Below are 23,320 nucleotides of genomic sequence, written 5' to 3'. Positions count from 1 at the left end.
CAGATGCTAACAATGGAAAACAAAATTTCCTATCTAGTCCTAACAAAAGAAAGAAGGCTGGATCCAAAGCATGGAGGTTAATTCTTCTGTTTGTAAGAAGATGTTCTGCTCTGAATTGACTTGCTGCAAGGAAGAAATTCTCAAAGATATCTTAAAATTAGTAGCCATGCACAACAAAGTGCTCGTGCCTGCATTTCAGCCGAGATTCTTTAACATTCAAAATAAACCAGAGAAAATTTGAATAAATCTGAATTGTTGACCTCAGTTTTAAAAGCCCTCATTTTTAAAAGCCCTAAGGACATGAAAAAGCAACCAATTTATAATTGAGTCGTAGTAAAAAAAAACTCTAGATATATCTTGTATAGACAGTTATACAATGCAAAACAAAGAGTCCTCATTGTGAAAATAAAGAATTCTGATTTAATCAGCTCACCTGATGGCCATGGAGGGTATAGAGTAATTTCCCTTCCAGTAAATCAAGTATCTTCAGTGTTGAGTCATTAGAGGCAGTGATGAGATAGTTTCCATTTGGATGGAAAGACAGGCAGTTTACCACAGCACTGTGCACTGCAAGAAAACAAAGATTTCCTAATTTAAAGAATGAAGAGCAACAATTAAGTACCCTACAAAACAACATGTCTTCCAAAATAGGAAAGCATTTTGGAATTAATAACCTCAGATGGTACCCAATTCTGTTATTCTGCCACTAGAATAAGAAATACGTAATTTGACGCAATCTTTGAAAAATAAAGCAAACATCAATAAAAAGCTTAAAACAACCTCAAAGAAATTATAGGATTACAGATACAAGCTTGGTGTGTGATTAATGCCGACATCTAAATGGAACAACCCTACAAGATGGATAATCTTCACTTCAGTTGCCATCCTTCACAAACACAAATACTCACCAAGGAGCAGAAACAGAATGAGCCAATCTACTGTGAAGTGCATAAGGTCTGGCAGTAAGGGAGACTTTCAAAATAGATAACACCTTTGTAGTAATAATAACATATTACAAAGATGTGCAAGTTACTCCAGTGCTAAGTACTGCACCGTAAACATGTCTTGAATTGGTTCTAAGCTCTTCACTAAACCCAAAGTTTCCAGGCAACTAAGAATTATCCATTTAGAATGCACAACATCACTTTCACAAACTTTAATTTATATTAGCAATGAATGACATTATTCTTTAGAGTTGTAAGTTTCAGTGTTGCCAGGACCTACAAATGAAATTCAATGCAGGAAAAAAAGTGTTAATATCAATCTCATCCATTCTAATTTACTGTCTCTACATTTCTTCCTCTTTTTCATACACACTCCTTTCCTCTCATTATAGCTCATTACAATTTTTGGCTTTTTCTAACCTTTTGCTATAGACTTTTCACATCTATATTTTAAAACTATTCTCCCAATTCTCTGTGCCTTCCAAAGGACTTTCACTGACCTTTATACCTAGCCAAGTTTTCCATACTGAACTTCAGGAAATCCTGAAGACAAAAGCAGAAAAAGGTGCATAGCAAAGATGTCTGCTGTTATATGCACAAGGACATAAATATTTTAAAATTCCATTTTAGGAGCTGGATGATATTTTTTAAACTGGGTGAGTCTGAATGTTGAGAGGAGCATGGAAGCTATTTTTAGGGAAACAGTGTACTCTTTCACTCTTCCTCAGGGATCACATGATACCGGTTGACATATAGGCTGCAGCCAAATTTGGTGGCAGCTCTGCAATAGTACAAGGGCTACAAGAAGGCCAATCAACCCCTACTATAGGATATCTCCTTCACTATTGAGTAGATTAATAAATCAGACCAGTTAATGGACAGCACAATCTTAAATTCTGGTGATATCCAAATCTGGAAGAGAAGTGCTGAAAAAACAGCATATGCTCACTATTTTAGTTTGATTTAAAGGCCACAAATGCCTGAATAAATATTAAATGATCTAAAATCACAATTTGACAAATGGACGTGATAGATCAACAATTGACAATAAAAAGTGTCTTTTAATTAGTTCAAGTCAACAACCCCAACTTGCATCAGTTCTTCCTGCACCAAAAATAAGATCATGAATAACTACTGTCCAAAAATCCATTAGGCCAGAATGGGCGTCAATTAAATTAACTAGATTAAAAAAGCAAGTTAAAACTAAACTGCATAATTGAAAAGGTTAAAGGAACATGTTAACAATCATAGGCAAGTTCATGCATAAACTAATGGCATTGTCTGGGCATATCATGCCATGTCTCCTGTGCAACAACAAAATGGACAACATAGGAGATGCCTACTGCTATCTTAGCTCAGCAAAAGGGATACTATCCCTTTTCATTTTCAGAATATTCACATTTCACATTTAGATGGCACTTCAAAACAAAAATAACCCACGGAACCCATTTTCAAATAACAATTTTATTGGCAATTAATTACACGTTATATTTAAAATATATTTTGAAATAACTGCATCAGCCACTTTGATCACCACATGCATATACTGGGTACACACCAAAGACCCCAATCAATGTGTATGAAAACCTCTGACAGAAGCAACACAACAAGGAAAAATCTAAATTTAAAAAAATGATTTGTGGAGTCTAATTGTTTTTATGAATGTGTGAATATAACTTTTAGTTAGATATAGTTTGAGTTTTATTTTCAAGGCTAAGAAGAAATACCAGCCCATGAGATTTAGCAACGCTTGACCTGGAAGCAAGACCAACTTGAGGGAAGTTAAATAAGCAATGAGCTAGCAAACATAATCAAGAACTACAGGTACAACGGACAGCTACAAACAGAGAAGCTGGAAAGAGAAGGCAATAGCACACAGTTGCAGACACAAAGAGAAAGCAGAAAGAGAAACTCAAAATTCTCATGAAAACATACAAATCACACTCAAGGAGTTATCCATTTTCTTGTTTAACAGAAAAGGAGACATTCATTCCTGGAAATAATGTGTGAGACAGTAAAAAAAAGCCTAAAACCTGGAAAGCTATGCAAGTAGATCAGACATGATAAAGAGATGGATATTTTCAAAATATTGGACAAACCATGAATGAGATATTACTGGTTGGTCATTTGTCAAGGAAATCTGAAAAGACACTATCAGAATTAAGATGGTGTGTAGGATTGCACAGAAGCAGGTCTTGCAATGGTAAGTAAAGCCACAAAATCCAAAGTTGAAAGTAATCACATAGGCCTTCTGACTTACCCTATGAATAAAAAACAGCATTTTGTGGATATCTATCTACATAATTCTGAGTAGCGAGCAGTGTGAATGCTTGTGATATCTGACTTACATTGATTACTTAAAGTGAAATTTACCTTTACATTGAAATATCATTTGCCTACTAATATATGTGTAATTTGCATTTGCTCCAATTTGTACTTAAAGCTACAAAGTATGGAATTTTGTCTGTAATCTCTTTTTATGAGGGTCTTCACTAATGTTGTTCATTTTGATTTGCCATTCAATTGTACCATTTTTTCCAAGAATCATTTGTGACATCTCAACACTTGATTTTGGACTTTTTCTTCTCAGCCTGAGGAAGGTACATAGCTTTTTCCATGGAATTTGCTCTTTCTGTTAGATAATTGTAAAAGATAACGTGCAAGTACACAATACGACTGTAAACTAACTTTCAACTCACAATTCCTCATACTGATTGAAATACACAAGCACAGTATCAGAAAAGTAATTTAAAGATGCCATGTCTCATTGTTCAGTTAAATATTATAAACCTACTTAAGGTATTCATTATTTCAATTCCATTTGCAATGCAAAGAATGTTATCAACTTACCTCGATAGTGCTGAAGAAGTTTGTTAGTACGAATGTCCCAAAGCTTAACAGTGTTGTCTGCTCCTGCCGCTGCAATACATGTTCCATTGGGATGAAAATCCACATAATTAACAAACCTTTTAGGAAGGAAAGAAAGTGTGTTTAGTCTATATGCTTTTCGTACTCAGAAGGAAAGCTACTGGTCTATAGCAAAAATATTTTCTTTAGTGTATAGTGGGCAACATAATAATTGAGCCAAACTGTTAAAAAAATATCATGGCAGCGGGCAGGAACTTAAGAAGTTAGAGATAATTCATTGCTTCTGTCTGATTTCCAAACAATGGAGGTGGGTAGTCAATTGAAATAACTAATGCAGGCTTTTCTCACATGCAGAGATCTCTCTACTGCAATCCGGCCTTTTTTTGTGGCAGAAAAGGATGACCCCACTACCTGCCCCATTGAGCCAGGTGAAGGTTATTTCTCCTTTAATCTGAGGGGCCAAACAACTTCCCCTACTCTGATTAATATATCTAATTTTATCACTTTGAGGGTGCCACTATTTATCCTGCCTCAGCAGCATCCACTCTACCAGTGAAGTGGCCAATGCTTCAGAGCTGCCAGCCCTCTAATTGGGCCTGCAGTGCCAGACACTCGCCTGCCATCCTGAAAAGGATGGTGAAATCAGAGGTGTTAATTAGGAAACTGCCACGAGGAATACCACTGTACTAATCTCTCTCCAGCAGTGTAGACTCAGACCCTCATTTGGTACAAGAATTATCAGCCCAAAGCCTGTGGGAAAATTCTGCGCAGTGGACTTTTACATTTTGCACATAATAATGGTTTGACATTTCCTCTTCCCAATGTTTTCCAAATGAAACAAATTTGAATGGTCTTTATCAACATGTCAGGAAGGGTTTATAGAACAAAACACAATGTTGAATTTTACCACACACTGGTAATTACACTCAAAGACAACAAGGGAGATTGCTGGACAAAATTAAAAGCAACACATTGGTGAAGCAAATAATGGGACAGAATTTACTGTAAACGCAATTATAAGGCTAACAATGGTCCCTTTTTTTAATATCCCAATGAAGCAGCAGTTACACGAGTACTATTGTACAATTAATCACAAAAATCCAGATCCAAAAATCCACCGTCCCAAGATGTCCTGCTCCTCTCAAGCTGTAAGAAAATGGTTATCTTCTCCTCTGTCAAATGCATTGAAAGGCATGAAGTTGCTGGATTTGTATGGTCAATGTGGGGTAAACTAAACAGAGTGAGTTAACTTTTGTCTAAATACCCTTGGGAATATGAATGTGATATCTTAATTACTTTTGCAAAATCACAGTCACAGAAGCATTACAGCATAAGAGGTCATCTTTTGGTCCATCCTGTCTGCACCGTCTCTCCAAATTAGCATTATGAATTAGTGCCATTCCCCTGCATTTTCCTCATAACTCTGCACATTGAATAAAACAAATCATCAAATGCCCTGTTGAAATGCTTCAATTGAATCCAACTCCACCACACTTCCAGGAAGTGCTCTTGTCATGACATGAAAACAGATAACCAAATTAAATCACCTGTCTCTAAGTATTTTGTACACCCTGATATTCTGTCCTGGTTCCCACACTCCTGTTGATTCAAATTAAATCCTCCTCAACAGCACTAGCCAAGTGCCCCTGAAGGCATTCACTTTGAGTTCTGTTCAGATACAATCAGACCAGTTTGCACAAACATCAGCCCCTCCAAAAACAATCCCAGTGTCTCAGCAATTAAAAATCTTCCCTCTTATACTCTTTCTGACCATTACTTCTGTACTCAGTTACATCTGGCACTGGAAGTAATGCAGAGAATACTATTTTTGAGGTCCTAATTGTTAACTTTCTACTAAAATTCCCAAATTCTGACTGCAGGACGACATTCCACTCCCTACCCATGCAGACCAATAACAGTGAATTTCATAAGCTCACAACTCTCTAGGTGAAGAGCCTGAACTCTCTAGAGTTTCAAAGAATGAGAGGTGATCTGATTGAAACTTACAAGATACTTAAAAGGACTAGGTAAGGTAGATGCAGGTAAGATGTTTGCCCCGGTTGGGGAGTCTGGGACGCCAGGATTTAAAAATATGGGGATGCCATTAGGACTGAGATGAGAACTTTTCTTACACGTAAGTTGGCGAAACTTTGAATTCTCTATGCCGGCGAGGTAGGGAAGCTCAGTCTTTCATATATTTACAGTAGAGGCTAATCAATTTTTAATTACCAATGGCATAAAAGATTAAGGGGAAAGTTTGGGTAAAAGACATTGAAGTGTTTGATCAACTATGACAGTTACTAAGGGTGTTGCATGTTAGAAGGGCTGAATGGCCTAATCCTGTTCCTCATTTCCATAAAGAAAATCTACATCTAATGTTACTTTACCAGAAATATCACAAATCATTTTCCTTCTGCTTTATTTTGGACAGTAATGTTGTAAATTATAAATTAGGCAAGTTCATTAACAAGGTTAGTAATAGAGTTAGAATAAGAATTAGCTTTATTGTCACGTACTCACACAAGTACTGTAGAAAGTTTAAATTCACCACTTACAGCGCCCTCTTAGGTACATTTGTACCTAGGTACAGATTCTCAATCTCAAGAACAAATTCTTAGGAAAAAAATTTGAAAAATAAAGAAATAAAAAGTCTAGCATTACCGATGTTATGCCATCTTAGGTACAAGAGTACAAAATCATGGGAATAAATTAGAAAAATAAAGAAATAAAAAGTTCAGGATAACAGTTTTTCCAACCCAGTCCATGCCAGCACGTAGCCTCCAGACAGCACTGGGACTCGCCTTCAGTCCACACCAGCCCTCAGCTCCAGACTGCACCAGGCTTCACCTTGAGGCTCCCGAAGCTAGGAGTCCACACTGCCAGGAACACACGCTGAAGCTGGGAGTCTGTGACGACTTCACTCGAGGCTCAGGGACGGGAGGTAAGAAGAAAGAAGGAAACAAAAAAAAAATCACAAAAAGAGAAAAAATAGAAATGGAATGGATGAGCTCCAGCTGAGGTGTCCTACTCCACCGCCATCTTGGAGTCAATAATATAAAAGGCAAAAAGATAATTACAGTTGAGAAAATGCATTATCTTTGCAAAATAAAGAAAATAAATATTAACCCTTGTCTAAACTGTGGTCAGCCAAAGGAAATCAAAAAGTTAAATACAAATGGCAATATGCCATTAATAAAATTCAGACCTAAATTCACTTATCACGGAATTGCATATTTAATTTTAACAGACCATCTGCTAATGACATAGTAAACCTAAAACGACATCAATCCAAATGCTTTTGTAATGAACCACAATTAGCATATACAAGCTAAAATGTCACACCTGCTCGTTTACCCCTAACGGTGGTGTAGTGAAACCTACAGTCTACAGATTAGTTTGTTTCTTTATGTAAACTTTTGTTAACTCCAGAAATGTGCAGCAAATTTGTCCGATGTTAAAATTTACAAAAGGTACCATCATCCAGCTTCTTCCTATCAAAAGAATACCCATGAATGATATCAAGAACTTGGCATGCAGGAAAATCATCACTGCAAACCTATGCCATTACTCCATCACATACAGCAACAGTGCAAGCAATACAGATAATTATTAAATTATTAATACACTAAAAATTTATTTACAAAAGTACACAATTAAACATCTCACCCTCCATGTTCATAAAATGAATGGATACATTCTCTAGTAGCTTTATCCCAAATTTTAATCGTTTTATCATCACTGGCAGAAACAATGAGTCGTCCATCTGGTGAAAACCTAGAATTTAAAAACAAAAATTACAGGGAACGTATAAAATGAGGATAGAGATTTGAACCGAACACATTATTTTAGATTTTTAATCATTGCAACTTGCAGTACAAATGCCAATAGAACTTCTGTTGGCAAGTCTAAGGATAATGAAAGTCACAGCAATGTTTGTTGTGATGATGGAAAAAACTCTGCCATTAAATGTGCAAAGTTTCTGTGATGTGCAAAATGTAGTAAATATATTTTGTGTTAACTTCCAATTCTTCTGTATTAAGGGGAGTTCTTCCAATTAACATGATCAGATTTTTAAAATCAAAGTTACACTGTACAAAAGTGCATCTTCTATAATACTTGCAGAAGTTCAATTATACTTTGTCCACATGCATAACCTGCTGACTTGCATATACTATAAATAGCCATTTGTAGGAGTTAGTCTAATTTATTAATGACCAAAACATTCCTGACTGAAAAGAACTCAAAGAAAGAAAAACAATTCTACCAGTCATAGAAAAAGAGCAAATCTCAACTGATTTTTAAAAGCTATTTTTGATTTTCTTTGTAGTTTTCAGGAAGCTGCTGGTTAAGTATGTGAATAAACAAAATAAGAGGAGGACTGATCCAAAATTCCATAAAGTTGACCATACAGAAGTAGAAAATAACTACATTGGTTTGGCATATTCTGAAAGCTTTCATCTTTCCCCCATACTTAGTTTACAGTTACTAGCGAGCAACTCCTCAGAGAGTCAATGGAAATTCAAACTCTCAAGTAAGGAATGGCAAACAGAAATAATTACAAATGTACCAAATGTATATTACAATTACCAAATGTATATTAACATTTTAAAGAGCAAATTCACATCCATCCGTAGTAGGAGCAGACAAAAAAACTGTTATCTTAACCAAAATGCTTCAAATACAAGTTTTAATGTTATATTTTCTTATATTGTCTTCAATCACAAAAGATAAATCAATGTTATTAGGAAACCGGGGTTCTAAAGTGAGTTTTGGATATCTTTTTAACATTTATAGTTTTAATTTGTATCTCTCCATTGTATGATAAGAGGGGAAGACATAGCTTTAGTCGCATGTCAGTTGTGAACGAAATATTTTTATTATTTATTCATTTATTCACTTTGTGGGATGTGGGCGTTGCTGGCTGGCCAGCATTTATTGCCCGTCCGTAGTTACCCTTGAAAAGGTAATGGTGAGCTTCGTGAATCGCTGCCACCCACTTGCTGTAGGTTGACCCACAACGCCGATAGGGAGGGAAATCCAGGACTTTGACCAGTGACAGTGAAGGAACAGCAATATATGTGGAAGGTGCTGTCTGAGGATGTTTGGTGAATTTCTGCAGTGCATCTTGTAGATAGTACAGACTACTGCTACTGAGCATCCATGGTGAAGGGAGTGGATGCTTGTGGACATGGTGCCAATCAAGTGGGCTGCTTGGTGATAGGCTTCTCGAGTGTTGTTGGAACTGCAGCCATCCAGGCAAGTGCAGAATATTCCATCAAACTCCTGGCTTGTGCTTTTTAGGTAGTGGACAGGCTTTGAGGAGTCAGGAGTTGAGTTGTCCTCTGCAGTATTCCTAGCCTCTAACCTGCTCTTGTAGCCACTGTGATCGTGTGGTGAATCTAGTTGAGTTTCTGATCAATATTGCCCCAGGTTGTTGATAGTTAGGGATTCAGTGATAGTAACACCACTGAATGTCAAAGGGCGGTGGTTAGATTGTCTTAAATTGGTGATGGTCATTGCCTGGCATTTTTGTGGTATAAATGCTAATGCCACTTGTCAGCCCAAGTCTGGATATTGTCCAGACCTTGTTGCATTTGAACACGGACTGCTTCAGTGTCTGAGGAGTTGTGAGTGGTGCTGAACATGTGCAATCGTCAACCAACATTCCCACTTCTGGCCTCATGATGGAGGGAAGGTCATTGATGAAGCAGCTGAAGATGGCTGGGCCTAGGACACTACCCAGAGGAACTCCTACAGACATGTCCTGGAGCTGAGATGATTGACCTCCAATAACCATGACCATCTTCCTAAGTATCTAACCACCAGAGAGTTTGCCCCCTGATACCCATTGATTTCAGTTTTGCTAGGGCTCCTTGATGCCACACACTGTTAAAAGCAGCTTTGATGTCAAGGCTGTCACTCTCACCTCACCTTTGGAATTCAGCTCTTTTATCCATGTTTGAACCAAGGCTGTAATGAGGTGAGGAGCCGAGTGGCCCTGGCAGAACCCAAACTGGGCATCACTGAGCAGCTTATTGCTGAACAGGTGCTTCTTGATAGCACTGTTGATAACATCTTCCATCACTTTACTGACAATCAACAGTAGACTGATGGGATGGTAATTGACCGGGTTAGATTTGTCCTTCTTTTTATGTACAGGACATTCTTGGTCAATTTTCTACATTGTCGGGTAGATACTAGTGTTGTAACTGTACTGGAACAGCTTGGCTAGGGGAGCGGCAATTTCTGGCACACAAGTCTTCAGGACTATTGCCGGAGTATTGTCAGGGCCCGTGGCATTTACAGTATCCAGTGTCTCCAATTGTTTCTTGAAATCACATGGAATGAATCAAATTGGCTAAAGACTGGTATTGGTAATGCTAGGGACTACTGGAGGAAGCCAAGATGGATCATCCACTCGGCACTTCTGGCTGAAGATTGCTGCGAATGCTTCAGCCTTACCTTTTGCACTGATGTGCTGGGCTCTTCCATCATTGAGGATGGGGATATTTATGGAGACTCCTCCTCCACTGAGTTGTTTAATTGTCCAGCACCATTCACGACTGGATGTGGCAGGACTGCAGAACTCAAATTTGATCTCTTTCTTGTGCGATTGCTTAGCTCTGTCTATCACTTGTTGCTTTCGCTGTTTGGTGTGCAACTAGTCCAGTTTGGTGGCTTCACCAGGTTGATAACTCATCTTCAGGTATGCCTGGTGCTGCTCCTGGCATGCCCTCTTGCACTCTCCATTGAACCAAGGTTGATCCCCTGGCTTGCTGGTAATGGTTGAGTGGGGGATATGCCCGGCCATGAGATGACAGATTGTGCTGGAGTACTGTTCTGCTGTTGTTGATGACCCACAGTGCCTCATGGGTTGCTAGATCTGTTCAAAGTCTGTCCCATTTAGCACAGTGATAGCGCCACACAACACGATGAACGTTATTCTCAATGTGAAGGTGGGACATCGTCTCCACAAGGACTGTGCAGTGGTCACTCTTGCCGATGATGTCATGGACAGGTGCATCTGCAGCTGGCAGATTGGTAATGATGACATCAAGTATGCTTTTCCCTTTTGTTGGTTCCCTCACCATCTGCCGCAGACCCAGTCCAGCAGCTATGTCCTTTAGGACCTGACCAGCTCGACTAGTAGTACTGCTGCTGAGCCATTCTTGGTGGTGGGCATTGAAACCCCATCCACCCAGAGTACATTTTGTGCCCTTGCCATGCTCAGTGCTTCCTCTAAGAGTTGTTTAACATGGAGGAGTACCAATTTTCATCAGCCAAGGGTGGACAATACACGGTAACCAGCAAGACGTTTCCTCCCCATGAGACTTCATGGGGTCCGGAGTCAATGTTGAGGACGCCCACAGCTACTCCCTCCCAACTGTATACCACTGTACTGCCACCTCTGCTGGGTCTGTCAGGTATGATTCCATGAGTATGACTATGTTAAACTGTTGCTTGACTAATCTGTGAGACAGCTCTCAATTTTGGCACTAGACCCCAGATGTTACCGAGGAGGACTTTGCAGGATCGACAGGGCTGTTTCTGTGTTGTCTTTTCCAGTGCCTGGTTGATGCCAGGAAATCCGTCCGGCTTTATTTCTTTGAGACCTCTTGGCGATTGGTACAACGGAATGGCTTGCTAGGCCATTTCAGAGGACATGACAGTCAACCATATTGCTATGTGGTCTGGATTCACGTATAGTCTAGGTAAGGATGGCAGATTTCCTTCCCTGAAGGACATTAGTGAGCAAGATGGGTTTGTCTTACAATCAACAATGGTTTCACAGTCATCATTTGATTCTTAATTCCAAATTATTTTTAATTGAATTCAAATTCCACCATCTGCCGTGACAGGAATCGAACCGGTGTCCCCAGAACATTACCTGGGTCTCTGGATTAATAGTCTAGCAATAATGCCACTACGCCGTTACCTTCTCCGACAATTTATATTAAAACAAATTATTGCAGATGACGGAGAGCCAAAATAAAAGCAGTGTGCTGTAGAAACTCAACAGCCTGGCAGCATCAATGGGGAAAAAAACGAAGTTGGTACTGATATGGCTCTTCTTCAGAATTGAAGGGGGCTGGAAAAATGATAGCATTTATGCTGTTGTCAAAAGGGGAAGGAAAAGCAAGTGGAACAGATGAAGGTGCCCAGAGCAAAACACAAAGGAATGCTGATGGTAGTACAGGAAAGATACAGATGCAAAATAACTAGTAATATTAGGGGAAAATAGATCAGCTTTGATGAGAGAAAACCCAAGCACATCATCCACTTGGGGAGCTGGATGTAACCAAATGGACGGCGCAATCGATTTCAGCAACTTCAGAGCATGAATAAAGAACCTTGAAGGCTGTAAAGTGCCTAAATGGATAATGAGTTGCTGTTTCTCTAGCCTATATTGGGTTTCAATAGAACACAGCAGGTTGCCCAGGACAGAAATGTTATCATTAGACTAAGATGGTGTATTGAAACAGCAAGCAACTCCAAGGGTGGGATCTTTCTTACAGACCATTCATTGAATAGAATCTACATAAACTCACTTAAATAATAACATTTATACATGCTTCATAAAACATTAAGAAGTGTGTGAACATATCTGGAAATGTATTTACACGCATTTAAAGGAACATTTAAAAATTTTGAGAAAAACAATCCAATGCCCATGGCAGAGTGAGAAAAAAATTGGGCTGATGCCTCCAACATGGTGCTATACAATACTAGGAGGCGCAGTCAGAAACCAATTCTTTAAGACCGTGGTGGGGCGGGTGGAGGCATCCATAAAGTCTGTGAGTATGCAAGCCTCTTCCAGAGAGAGAAGCAAGTCACTCAGAGAAACGGCCTATGCCAACAGCAGTGGAAGTTAGCAGTCTCTATAACAGTTAGGCAGAATAAAATTCATCCTGAATAGCTTAACGTCAACAATAGTAAAGCTGCAGAAACAGAAAGCTGTGAAAAATAAGTTTAACAAACCCATTCAAGAAATGAAGGTGGTGGGGGAGCGAAAACGACAGTTTTCTGACAGTCACAAGTACGTTTCTACAGCTAGAAAACGTGAACATGTTATGATGTGATTAGATAGTACAGTCATGTGTACTAAACTGGAATGTAAACTGTGGAACACAGTTGGTTAGAGATACGGGTGAATAAATGTGTAACCTTTTGATTGGAAATATGTCATCTGTAGAAATAGTGTAAAACCACTGTTTAAGTAGTAAAGTTCAAGTTGTATGCCATATTTGATGGATACTTCTCCCACGTATGCATGAATAAAATTTTAAACAAAGAAACCAGAGTCTGATCTCATTTGAAAGAGGGATTAAATGGTTAAAATAATCTTTTCAAGAAAATAAAATGAGTTCTGATAGCATTTTGTTTCTCAGGAAGAGGCATTAGCTATAGAAACAGAATTGCGTGAAAGGAGAGCAATTACAGCCCTGCCCACTGAACAAAGAACTTTAAAGTGGAAACAGGGTGACACTTCACATATGTTTGAGTATGTGTTAATGTTATTATTGAGGCTAAAGGAATTGAATCTTTGTGATATTTGTAATAGGACTGTTTTAAATATTTCTTGTTGAGTCTAACATAGTTTATGTCTCTTTCTCTCCTTTTGTCTAATAAGCTTTGTTGCAAAAGTAAAACTTATGATCTTTCAAGCTTAGTTTCACATTGGGGTCTGACTTGACTAATATTATCAGCTGGGATTATAACACGGGACCATATAGTGGAATGTGAAACGAATCATTTTCTGCTTCCTCTGTAAAGTATAACAACCACCATTTAGTTACTTACTTAGCACAGCGAACCCAATTGATGTGCTGGGTGAGAGAAAAAAGAAACTTCTGCCGATGAACTGTCCAAACTTTGATGGTTTTGTCATCTGAAGCTGTAACCAAAGATTGTCCGTCTCTGGAGAACTGAACACTTCGAATAGTTCCTGTGTGAGCCTTTAACACTGTTGATTCACCCTTTCTGTGGATAAATAGGAGGAAAAAATTCCAGTTGACTCATGAATACCAACATTATACACTATAGACCAAATGTTTCACCGATTAGTTGTCCAGCCATTGATTTAATCCATATCTTTAAAGGCATCTTTGCTTCCAACACCCAGCAATAATGACTATAATTTCCTGTTCGGCCCTCAACCCTCTTCCTTCCCACAACAGCGACAGACTGCCCCTCGTCCTCACCTACCATGACACCAGCATCCACATCTGAAAGTTAATTTGCTGCCATCTCCACCACCTCCAATAGGTTGCTACCACCAGAGACATATTCCCCTTCCCTCCCTTGTCAGCCTTCACAGGGACCATTTCCTTAGGACACCTTGGTCCACTCCTCCTCTACTTCCAACATCTCCCCACACCCCCGTGGCACCTTCCTATGCAATGGCAAAGGTGTAATACCTGCCTCACTATCCAAGGCCCCAGACATATCTTCTAGGTGATGCAGAGATTTACATGCACTTCATTCAATCTAGTCTACTGTATTCACTGCTCACAATGTGGCGTTCTTTACACTGGGGAGACTCAGCAGAACACATATATGTTCTGTCCGCAGCAAAGACCCTGAGTTTCTAGTTACCTACCAGTTCAACACACCACTATGTTCCCTGGTCAACATCACTGGAGCACTGTAGCCATCCTGAGACAGAGAAGCTCAGCACAAGTTGGGAGAACAACACGTCATTTTCAGTTTGGGAACCTGCATCCTTCTGGACTCCATATAGAGTTCAATAATTTTAGGGCTTGAGCACCTTCTCCAATGTCTTTAGCCTAACCCCTACACAGCAGTTCTTGTCATCACATGGGCTGCTACCACAAACAATCCATTGTCATCTGCTAATAGTCTGCATTAGCAGCAATTCATTCTCCCAGAGCTGACCTTTACCCGTTCCTTTGTCGGTCCAACTGTTTTTCTTTCTCTGGGCTCCATCTTCACCTATTATTCACTCCTCTCCCTCCCCACCTCAGCATATGTACCAACCTTTTCCCAACTACAATCAGTTCTGAAGAAGGGTCACTTGACCTAAACCTACTTGACCTTAACCCTCTGCTTTTTCCCCACAGATGCTGCCAGATCTGCTGAATTTTTCCAGCATTTTCTGATTTTGTTACTGATTTCCAGCATTCACAGTTCTTCAGTTTATTTTGAATGAAGGGGTAGTAGGCTTCAAGTTGACTCTTTGAATCCAGTCTAAGGGATCAATTTTCGATTCAGAAACATTCACTAATTTCACATTATTGGTCACTGAAAATAACGGCTTATGCTTCATATTTCAAGTGTTTCATATAGGTTAGCATACTGAAGAATAATTGAATGCCTCTAGCCAGACAATCTGAATTAATTAGTCACTCAGTCAAATCAGAAGTTTTACCGTTTAGTTGTATAGTTCTTTAAAATCCTTCTTGTCGATTACTTTTTCTTATATGTGGTAGATTTAAGCAGTGAATCAGGACATGGTCACCAAACACCTTTGTGGAATTTTAACAAGTGTGATGCAATTGCAAAGTATTTTTTGAGAACATGAAATATTTCTATAGATAACAACCTACATACTATGATTCAACAAGATAAAAGGATTTATTATACAAGCAAAAATGCAAATTGAATTCTGTAACTCACTGGTCCAACCTTTAAACAGTAATACAATATATTCACACATATTTATACACTTGAAGTCAATATTATCAATCCTGTAGTGATGGACGAAGTGGCGTGAAGGCAGACACACTGAAAATGACTTGTCAGTTTGTGAACACATTAGTTTTTCTCACTCTCAAGCCAGTATTTTTAAAGAGAAATTTCCCATCACTGGTCAACTGGTTTTAAAATGCCAGTTGAGAGGAAATCTCTAGGAAATCCCATAGCCTAGGAGAATTTTTATGGGAGTCAGGAGCTTCACTTCTATTGACCCTGAGCAGCAGACGACCTCCTGCAATCTTCGGTGTCACCACAGCAATGAATTGAACTCAAACCTCCATCCATTTGGGCTCCCTGGCATTGACAGCACACTTCTGCTGCAAACCTGCACACACATAGTAGTGTCACAATCTAAAGGTTCAAGTGAGCTACTCACAGATTCTGTTAATATGCAGCAGATTAACACTGGGACAATAGTGACAAACTGGCAATCACCATCACAAAACACAGCTCACCTTAGACCAATCACGGGGTTTTGGGTGTACAAAAGCTGGAAGCCTGGTCAAACCTCAGCCATGAGCCAATTTCCTACATTTGTTGGACTGCCAATTGCTTTCAAGTTGCACCAGCTCATTGAATCTCTTCTGGAACTGAGCCCAAGTACCGTGACCATCTCCTTCTTTCGTTTGAAAATAGTGCCTCTTTATAATCCTTGAACTGCAGCCATTCCTCGGCAGGCTCCCATGTTCAGCGTTTATTCCAGCAGACTTTACATCTGCAGCCAGTTGTTAAATGGGTTCTAGATAGCAAGTTCGACAAGGACATCCCACACCTTGATTGTGCAGTCAGAAACCGTTGGTATGATCCCAGCATCAGACTCTTCATACCAACAGGAAAAAAGCAACACTCTTCCTGTTGGATCTTTTCTGTCAGTGTTTTGTATGTTTTAAGAACTCAATGCATTTTCTTTTAAAATATGGTCTCTGGGTCTTTTGCTGACTATCTGTAATCTGTGTTCTCTGGTTACCAACCACTCTGCCACTGGAGGCAATCTCTCCTTAGATATATCATGAAAATGCTTTATGATTTTAAAACTATGAAATTTTCTTTTAATATTCTGTTTTAAGCAGAACAATCCCACCCCCCTGAAGCTCTGACAAAAGATCAATCTGAAACCTTAATACTGTTTCCAGCATTTTCTCTTTTTACTTTATATTTCCAACATCCTGTGTGTGTGAAGAATTCATTAACAAGCAATTTATGGTCATCAGTCTGGCTTGCCGTTTGGTGCACTTGCTAATTTTTGATTTAACACCGGAACAACAGTGGCAAACTGGCAATCACCATCACAAAACACTGCTCACCTTAGACCAATCATGAGGTTTTGGGTGTACAAAAGCTGGGAGCCTGGTTTTGATTTTGCTAATTTTTCTAGTCTCTATACATAACCGAAGTCCCTCATGCATCACTCTGCAAAATCCCCTCTGCATTCGCTCAAAGCAAAGTCCTGCTATTCAAACTTGAGTATGCAAAATTACATAGGAGTATTGAATAAAGTCCTCTCTTAGAAGTATGCTGAAGATTATTAGTTAAAGATCAGAAATGTGTTTTAATTTTCTGTAACAAAGGGCTTATATTTACAGTTATTTGTACTGATCTTTGAATAAGATTCACACTCAACATTTATTTCATAACAGATGTTTAATTTTCTGGTTAGATTTCTACTTTGACTTCTAAATTTGAGATCTTTTTGATAATACTGGTATAGAGAGGATTGTAAAGTGTGGTGAGTTTACTGTTCAAGTAATGCCACAGGAATTTTACCATTCACCTGAGCCACAGGACAATGCCTTGGCTTAATGGCTCCTATAAACGACAATATTCTGAAAATGCAGCATTCCTGCAGTTCTGCAATGAATTGTCCTTCTATGTTTTGCATCACAGAAAATGAGGTTGAGTTTTTGATGCATGATCAATAACACAAGCCATCTTTAATCATATGTTATTTCATAATAATCTCTGCAGCAAAACAGAACATCTTACAAATCTATGAGCAATACTACAGGAAATCTGGTTTTCAATAGATTTCAGTTTAATATACATTTGGTAAGACAGAACTTGACAATCACTGAAAGACTCTGAATTTTGACAAAGCTGTTTATCTTGCACTATCAGGATAATTCACAAGAACCAATATAAAAAGGAAAACAGCATTTATGAGATAAGATGAGAGTCCTGATTGGTTGGCAAGTGAACTCTGATTACAGAAGCATTGTTAATTTGTGTGATCACCATGGCAATGACTGACAGTTAACTGCCAAGCTTTGTCTAAATATGAATCAGGCAGGTTGACTCTGATTAGTCAAGGCACTGCTCTAAGAAATAAACCAGAGAATCACTATCACCAATTTTATTGAGTTGAAACATGTATAGTGTTTATACACACTGTTCTGTCTACAAAGAATAGGGTCCTGCATATCATTACGTAGTTTCCAGTACTGGCAAGTGCACCAAACAGCAACCCTGACTAACGACCATAAATTGCTTGTTAGTGTAATTCTTCACACACACAGGATTTTTTGGAAAATGTTGTCCAATTGAGGAATGATATCTAATGGTGAGAGAGAGTTGAGAGTTTTGAAAGCATGGGCTGGTTCGATATGGTCAGTATCTTGTTTGTTGTGAGCAGTCAAAGAGATATGCTGTTTGACACAATCTACCAAACTTTTGAATGTGCAGCCTACATACCTAGCATCATATCAGCACTGATAAACACATCTACATTACCTAACTGTTACATTGGCAAACCGTCTTGTTGGCTTGATGGCTGCATACTGTTGGTGACAAACACTAGTCATGTTGTCACTGTCAAATATTCAGCACGCTCTGCTCAAAGTACAAATTATGTTTTTCCTTTACATTGGTATTTCTTGCAAATTGTCCCAAGTGCATGATGAAAGCTTCCACAAAACGTCTTTTTTTTTTCAGCACTCAAGATCTCAAATTATAATTAAAGAATTAGACATATTATTCAAGAACACATTTATCTAACACATTGAAATTGCACAGAACCCTAACAGAGATTTAATGCTTTTGTTCCATTACTGTATTCAATTAAGGACTCTAAATACAATGACATTTAAATCAGGACACACACTTGAATAATAAATACAAACCTACATTTTAATCTAAGGAGCATAACCTCAAGGTATGCATGTGAAAACAAACTGCTTTTAAGTCTACTCTGCTAAAAATAGTGACCACATCTCTTTATCACAGGCCATTATTTTTGGAACATCAATTTGATTACTCTTATGTTGCCCAGCAACAATCTAGAAGTACTTTCAGACCTTTTAATCATCAGCTCTCATGGTCTTGAATCATTCTATATATGGATTATGGTGCCTTCACCAGGATACAACATACCAACACCATAGTACTACCTTCAGCACCTGCACAATACATCAATATAAACAAAACAGATCTTAAGAACAATTAAACGCTCTAAGCAGAGTGGGTGCACAGCAAACAAACATCAAATTTTCATTTGCACTAAAGGGTCAAAACCATCAACAAATCTTATTTTGAATCTAAACGTTGCTACACTTTTTCACAAACTACATTCATAATCACTTTCTGCCAATCCAAGCAATTACAAAAACAGATGGCTTCTCAAAATATAGCTGCACTCGAAGACATTTTTCAACCAGTCTGCCTGAGCAAGTTTGAAAAATGTGTTCATGTTTCAAATCAGAAAGCAGTCCAATTAAATTTGAATATCACAATTTCAAGCATTGGACTCTTCGCCACTACGTTGTACAAAGTTAGCTGGGTTTATAGGTCAGGAAGATGGTTCAGCAATATCTTTCCAAAAGTACTTTATGATAAGCAGTAAATGTTGGTCTTGCGAGTGACACCCATATCACATGAACGAACAATAAAAGAAACTCCCTCAAACATACAGCTATGAATAGCTTTTCATCCATAAAGTGTACAAGGCAGCTGTGCAGAAATGTCTCATACCAAACTAATTGCAAAGCTCCTAATGTTGGTAAGGTTTTTGAGATCAAGACAACCTCACGTGATATGTCTGGTGATGAAAGCTCAAAACCCAATCAACTCTGTTATACAATCATTGCGCTAAAGAATTGCTCACAGGTGGTGCCTGGAGAAATAAACCATCATTGGCAATGGTTTTAAATCTGTTTTTCGTACCTTATTTGAAACATGAACAGCACAAATGTTACACTGGCTTGCATAGCTGCAGCAAACTTTCATGATCTAAACTGCATAAAATGGTTTGTCTCAGTTCACTGTCTATTGCAATTGACACACCATATCGTAGCTTCAATGTATAAAAATAGGCCAAAAACACCCAAACCGCAGCAAATATTATGCCTCTAAACAATTCCACCAAGAAATGCTCTTCTGAATACACAGGGTACAATTCTCCCCTCCCTAAGGTGGTGAGAATAATGGCAAGTGTGATGACTTAAACCTATATAAGTGCATTTGTATCTCATGAATTACTCAACTTGCTGGATGAATTTCCCCTTCCCAATTAACTTCTGCCCAATCAAGAGACTCAACACTTCAAAAACACAACAGCAAAAACTAAGCGAGACCTGTTAAGGTGGCTCCTCGGACTGCAGGATGGGTGAGTACTAGCTGTGTCAGCCATCTTTCTTCTCTTCACTTCAGATGAAACTGTAGCAACTGCCTCTGTTATCAATTGGCACAATGTCTCCCTGGACCCTCCAACCACCTAAATTTACAAAGTCAATGCACTTGGCATCAGAATATCAGCTTGTACATTTCTAGGCACACTTAGGTAGCAGTTTTTCCTTCAGAGGTAGCAGATAAGCAGGCATAGGCAGTTGGAAGCTTTATTACAGAAGGTAAAGGAGGCCAGTTTGTGATAGAGAGGTTCCTCTTTAGTATAAAAGGAAACGCAAGCAACTTGTGTCTCGCAAACAATAAAGAGTAAATGTACAGATGGGGATGAGGGGTGGGGGGAGAAGAGGGCATGGTGGTGCTCCCACATATTGCTACCTCAACTTCACAGATGTCACACATGCAGCTTACACAATAAACATTACATCTTGAACAGAATGGAGTTTTTTTTGTGTGGGACGAGAAGTGACTCCACTCAGTCAGAGGGTACCACAGTCTTTGCGCTGGCTGAGCCTATTCCAACCTGGGGGCAGTCAGTTAGTCGGGCAACTGATTTCATCAAAGTCAGGAGATCTACTCCAATGCAGTTCAAGAATTTTTTTAAAAATTTACTTGTGGGAACAGGGTCGCTGGCTGGCCAGCATTTATTGTCCCTCCCTAGTTGCCCTTGAGAAGATGGCAGCAAGGTTGCCTTCTTGAACTGCTGTAGTCCAGGTGCTGTATTGGGCCACAGTCAGTCAAGGCAAACCAACATGAGCCTTGCTGGTCATTCAATTGGGGTTCTTTTGCAGAATCAGTTCAGGGACTAGGCAGAAGTCAGTCAGGGCTGTCCTGCCAATATGTCCAGGGATGGGCCATGGTCAGTTGAGGGGAGGGGCGATAAAAAACAGGGGCTGGGAGGCAATTGGCAAATGATCCAGGAAAGCTTGGGCAGGTTGGGGGTGGGGCGGGTTTTATAGTCACTCCATGTCAGCATCAAGAATGCGGGCAGCTCACATCTGGGTTTTGGCTTTATTGTACTGGGTAGCTAAGGGAATAGTCGCAGTGATAGGGGAGCAATTGTCGACACTAGGATGGGGCATAGTCGTTTATTGGAGGGGGCTGTACAGTCATGAAGGGTAAGGGTGGAGGTCAAGTCAAGTTGTGGTTATTCCGGCCTCAATACAGAGAGAATGCAGAGCAAGCACGGGCATATGGACCTCAAGTGTCATGGACTCAGGGGTAACGCTGGCACATCAGCAGTCACATAAGGAGGCTCAACGAAAACAGGGAAATGTGAAGGGTCAAAAACAGAAATTGCTGGAAAAGCTCAGCAGGTCTGGCAGCATCTGTGAAGAAAAAAACTCAGAGTTAATGTTTCTGGTCCAGTGATCCTTCTACAGAACTGATGGTAGCTGGGAAAACAGTTTATCTGCATATATCGGCAATAAATGCTGCATATAAACCAACGTGTTCCCAGCTACCAACAGTTCTGAGGAAGAGTCACCAGACCCGAAACGTTAACTCTGATATTTTCTTCACAGATGCTGCTAGGCCTACTGAGCTTTTCCAGAAATTTTGGTTTTCGCTCCTGTTTTACAGCATCCGCAGTTCTTTCGGTTTTTAAATGTGAAGGGTCATTGGAATCAAAGGAACTACAGAATGAAGAATAAGGAGCAAACTGCTGCTATGCAGAGCCTGCAAGTCACTGACACAAATGCAAAGCTGAAACCTCACCATATTGATTCAAAAATCAATTATATTAATAAGGCTTCAAAGTTGACAAAACAGCATCCAAAGTGGGAGAACTAAGTAACTTTCTTTTTGAAAGGGTTCCAAGTTCAGCATTGGAATGTGAGGCCTTCTAAGGGGCTACTGTAGTAAACAGAAGTCCAGTTTTGTCTCATTGATACAAGTCTGCCTTCAATTCAACTGAGTCAAATCTCAACATTCCCCATTGTATCCAATTCTGACCTGCCTTCATGAAGGAATCATTAAGAGTACATTGCCCTAATTACCATCTTCTGACTTCAGAGATTAACAAGACTCAACCAGACAAGCAAATATGCATTCAATACTTTTTCTATCCCGCTGGCCAAGGTACACTGTCTGAAGAAGTGCAAGCCAACGTATTACAACATTGTTCTCACTCACAAAACAAAGCCTACTTGACAAAAAAGCCAAACGAAGTACAGAAATTGCTGGAAAATCTCAGCAGGTCAGGCAGCGTATGTGGAGGAAATCAAAGTTAACATTTCGGGTCCAGTGACCCTTCTTCAGAACAAAGCCTACCTGGACATGGCTACTGAAATTGAGCTGCAGGGGGGTCTTTCTGGCAGCTATTTCATGCCAAGGAAACACAGATACTTTCTTGGGCCATCTTACATGAATTAGAGATGACTGATGAGCAAAGGAAGAGCTATTGTCAGAGATGATGGAAACCTTGAAGTAAATGCATCCAAGCTCTTTGGAGATTGATGACAAGAACTTCTCCTCTATTCATAAACAGCAATGCTAACTTGGTAGCAACACATTCTTTTGGGTTCCTTACACAAGTGAGATGCGACCCTGAAGTTTCATGAGGAAGTATGCTAGGACTGAAGCATCCTTTATCAAGACTGTGTCCTTTTTCTTAATGCTCTCACAGATCTACTATAACCAATGGCACAAATGACAAAGGTCAAAGCAGCAGTTTTTTGATTTAATTTTTTTACTATTGTCTCATGTATTTTGTTACAAAATGAAGTGAAAGATGTTGTATAGTGTCGCCACTATTTGGTGCTATCATAAAACACAGAAAAATAAACTAAAACAGAGTATAAAGACATAAAAATAAAGAAAATGTTTTACACTCCTCCTTATTACAGCCACGCCTCCACTGGAACGAAAGTTGCCACTCTTTGGTGCCATCTCACCTCATCACTGAGTCCTCATTAGACCTTGCAGACACCACCGATACCACCAGATACTGCACCGATCCAAACTCAGCTCCACTGCCATGAATCCACTTTGGGCCCACCGTGCCAACACAGCTTCTGCAAATGGCGCCGGGTCACATGCCGGGCCCAAACTTGCTTCTGCCACTGCCATGAGTCTGTTTTGGATGTGGATGCCACCAGAAACCCAAACTGGTCTCCACCACAACAGCCATGAGTCAGTGCTAGGACCACCCCAATGCAGAAGCCACCAGGAACTTTTTT

At 39.4% G+C, this 23,320-nt stretch overlaps 1 protein-coding gene across 3 annotated transcripts in view; it reads right to left on the bottom strand.

The window, feature by feature from the left end:
- The window catches only part of LOC109919867 (POC1 centriolar protein homolog A-like), an 81,202-nt gene that overhangs the window by 23,869 nt on the left and 34,013 nt on the right, over positions 1–23,320 (bottom strand). For all 3 annotated transcript variants that reach the window (XM_048606440.1, XM_048606441.1, XM_048606439.1), the window contains 4 exons: positions 13,614–13,793; positions 7,479–7,586; positions 3,795–3,910; positions 434–567 (listed from right to left, as the gene is read on the bottom strand). In XM_048606440.1, the coding sequence (XP_048462397.1) occupies positions 434–567; positions 3,795–3,910; positions 7,479–7,586; positions 13,614–13,793 (538 nt within the window). The remainder of the gene's footprint in view (positions 1–433; positions 568–3,794; positions 3,911–7,478; positions 7,587–13,613; positions 13,794–23,320) is intronic.

Source organism: Rhincodon typus, chromosome 16, assembly GCF_021869965.1.
Source record: "Rhincodon typus isolate 14 chromosome 16, sRhiTyp1.1, whole genome shotgun sequence".
NCBI classification, from domain to species: domain Eukaryota; kingdom Metazoa; phylum Chordata; class Chondrichthyes; order Orectolobiformes; family Rhincodontidae; genus Rhincodon; species Rhincodon typus.
This window is presented reverse-complemented; position numbering and strand designations above follow the sequence as displayed.